The sequence below is a fragment of the Opisthorchis viverrini genome (assembly GCF_000715545.1).
Source record: "Opisthorchis viverrini unplaced genomic scaffold opera_v5_123, whole genome shotgun sequence".
NCBI classification, from domain to species: domain Eukaryota; kingdom Metazoa; phylum Platyhelminthes; class Trematoda; order Opisthorchiida; family Opisthorchiidae; genus Opisthorchis; species Opisthorchis viverrini.
The window spans coordinates 1,071,884-1,075,096 of record NW_008751777.1 but is presented as its reverse complement, the minus strand read 5'-3'; the positions used below and the strand labels follow the sequence as shown (position 1 = coordinate 1,075,096).

The 3,213-nt window shown below is 45.3% G+C and overlaps 1 protein-coding gene across 1 annotated transcript in view; it reads right to left on the bottom strand.

Annotated features, from left to right (window-relative positions):
• Positions 1-2,985: 2,985 nt before the first annotated feature.
• T265_13940 (hypothetical protein) overlaps positions 2,986-3,213 on the bottom strand; it is a gene marked incomplete at both ends in the record, with an annotated part of 53,091 nt that continues 52,863 nt past the window's right edge. Inside the window, one exon of the mRNA XM_009171244.1 lies at positions 2,986-3,095. Coding sequence (XP_009169508.1) covers positions 2,986-3,095 — 110 coding nt within the window. The remainder of the gene's footprint in view (positions 3,096-3,213) is intronic.

Here is a 3,213-nt window from a genome sequence, read left to right as displayed (position 1 = left end):
AAAGTTCATTTGGTTGGCATGTGTAAAAAGTGCACGGGAGCTCGGGTCGAAAGCACTGATAGAAGCACGTGATGGGCATGGTTTTGTGGTACATACCAGGACACGTCATTAAAGTGCACAGCCCTTCAGTAAAGTGATCGGCCTGATATGTCCTCAAATCTTCCGATGAGGACGCTTGGCACTTTCAGGTTCATGTCATTGGTGGACCGACCGACTTGGCGAATTTTTTCGTCTAAGTCATTGTTACTCGGTTAACAGTTAAGATATTGACTTCTGAGTTCATGTCAACGATCACGTTTGTCATCCGCTGAACACGGTGCGATATTTGCTCGAATCCTCGTACGACGATGCACGCTACTTTCATGGTCGTGTCATACTTCCTCCGTCCTCAGACGAGACGGATATGCTAAACCATTGTTGGGTGCTTCCAGGTATGACAATAGCCAAATCAATGCGTTTGCTCTTTGCTTAATTATTCAAGTGGGATTTGGTTTCAACAACTGCAAATCACGTGGTATATCTGTCGCACAGGACATCAGTCTTGTTCCGATGGCTTCTATGTTACCCTGTGCTGTATGCAGGTTAATTCATCATGATGATAGTCATATTCCCGAGAATCTAACTGCGTTTTATCTTGAACGTGGTTTATTCGATCATATCATCAGAGAGAAGCGCCGCTACTGTGTCACTGGTTTCTTCCCATCTGAAAGCTATTTCTTACTCCATTTGACGTGTCTGTCGCTCATCGCTTTTAAGGTCCCTATACACCTTTTTCCATGACAGCCTGTTTATCTGCGGCAAAATCCCTTCCGAGTTCTTTGTGTCCCCTGCTGTGCTTGTGTCGTTACTCCTTCTAACGTTCCCAAGCGATGTGCAGTCCTGTCCTGTTTACTCCTGCGATATTCCCTCACAGACCTCCAGTATGGAAATGGTATTGCTCTGATTAGATCAGGCCAATTGGACTTGTCATTCGCTCTGATTAGATCAGGTCAATTGGAATATACTTGTCATTCTTAGTATGTAAATACTTATGCTGGCAAGTGTGCAGGGTTACTTCCACACTGCTTGCAGAGTTGGTTCATCTGAGCAGCTTAGTTGTAATCGCTTTCCTGTTTGGGAAGGCCCCCGCAAAAAGTCGACATCAGCTCAGTCGTTGACATTGTGGTCCGGCCTGTCCTGGTTTGTGGATGAAAGGCGTGGCAGATGGACGCAGATGTCCATCGAAGTCTCTGTGTTTGACCATCAATGCACGGGTGCATCGAATGGGTCTAATGGGAATATCAGATCAGTGATGTTGAGGCACGCCGGATGGTTTTCAGGGAGGGTATGTCCCCCTGAATAGATTAGATGGTCACACACCTAAGTTTACGCCGGCTAGGTCACAAATTTCTTATACAAGAAGACCGTTTCCGAGTTGGACACCATGTGTCGAACTGAGAGAACCCAGAAAAAATTAGTTCGTAATTTGGCAACGATGGAATCTGAAGCATTTTAACAATAGACTTAGTCGCACTGGTAATTGAGGCACATAGATATGTCAGTTAGCCAATGCAGCTTGTCATGAAGCTAAATCACCTGCGTAGCTCCTTCACTCGCTGTTGTACAGGACAAACAGAACCATTTGACGTTAACAGAATGGCTGGGCCATCATCTCCAACGCCTGACCCACTTTTCCCAATTCTCCTTATCCTCGGTAAACGAAGATGTTTTACCTAGAACGACTGTACTTAGTTGGTTGCTGAAAAACTGAATCACTGACTGGCTCACTGACTACCACGTATCGAACTCCTTTCATTCACCAGTAGTTATGGTCTCTTGAGGTTACGCGCATGCTCAGGAATCACGAATGCTCTCTCCGAGTGTGTTGATGCTCAATACAGTAGCGTTTGCCATTTTCGATTGGTCGATTGCAAAAAGGAAAAATGGCTTAGGGAAACGCCTACACTCAGCACCCGACAAAAGTGTCCACTGGAAACGGAAAACAGACTGCCACAATGCATCTAGGCTGGTAAGGCATTGACTGCATCTACTCACTGATGACTGACCGATCTCAAACAGGTTACTCCCAATCGAAATGTGTGGTGTTATGCAAGTAGTCAGGACTAGTTACACGGTGATCCTGGGGGAATTCAATCGCTTGGTGGGCTAGTGCTTCGTAATTCACATCCGGAGAACTTGAAACTTTCATCAAAATACCGCCTGATGAGGAGTTTATGCGTGCTGTGCCAATGTAACTTGTCTACTCCTTTCCGTGCTACGGCTGTTTGTGTGATTGTTTTTGATGAGCAGCTGACTATCACGTGACTGTCTAATGCTCCAGATTCCGGCCTTGGAAACGGTGTGCAGTTTCAGGAGCACATTCCAATTGTTATCATTTGTGAAATCCAGGTTAGCAACGAGGTGTCTGTGCGTATCGATCAGAGTGGACTGCGGTAAATCGTTTTGTTGTCAGTTTCATTCATATTCGCACAATAACGTGGTGGGTTATTGCGCACCATGTTAGAAAAGATGGTTTAGCTGAGATACCTGAGTATCGAATCCTACTTCCCGTCATACTTGAACAATTTTGTAACGGTTAAATAGTCAGTCGTTAGGACATTGATCGATTCTAGACACGGTTTCGTTTGTCTGGTCGAGGATTTGATTCGATTCACTTGCGTGACTGCGTTTGAAGTACAAAGAGATCCGAAAAGATTTGAAGACGCCTCGTTTACGATTTAGTCTGTTTACACATCTCCATCACCTAGATCATTGCTGTGGAAGTTATGCCTGATCGCCAACAATGTTGTTCATACTAGCGCCGTTTTTTCACTTGAACTTGCTGAATCTTTGACATTTCATAGGGCACCTGAATGAAGCACTCGTGGCGTCTATAAGCTAGCCATCTTGACTATGGTGAACTTCTTTCCACCCGTGTAGGCATGAGCTAACATTTAGGAGCAAGGGAGACTGTATTCGTCACCAGAGTCATCATCCTCATCATCATCACCGACACACGACATCAGTGTTCAACACTGACGCTTCACTGCCGTACAGCCATGATTTATTTGAAAGCCTTATTGTAACCAAAAGAGTAAGGGTGGGCGGGGATGGGACTTAGTGCTAGCTTAACACAATCATTCCGAGGTGCCTACACCTCCAGACATTCACTCAGGCAATCTGGATAGAAACTGACAACAAGAACGCCACTGACATCGGTTGGCAGCCATATCT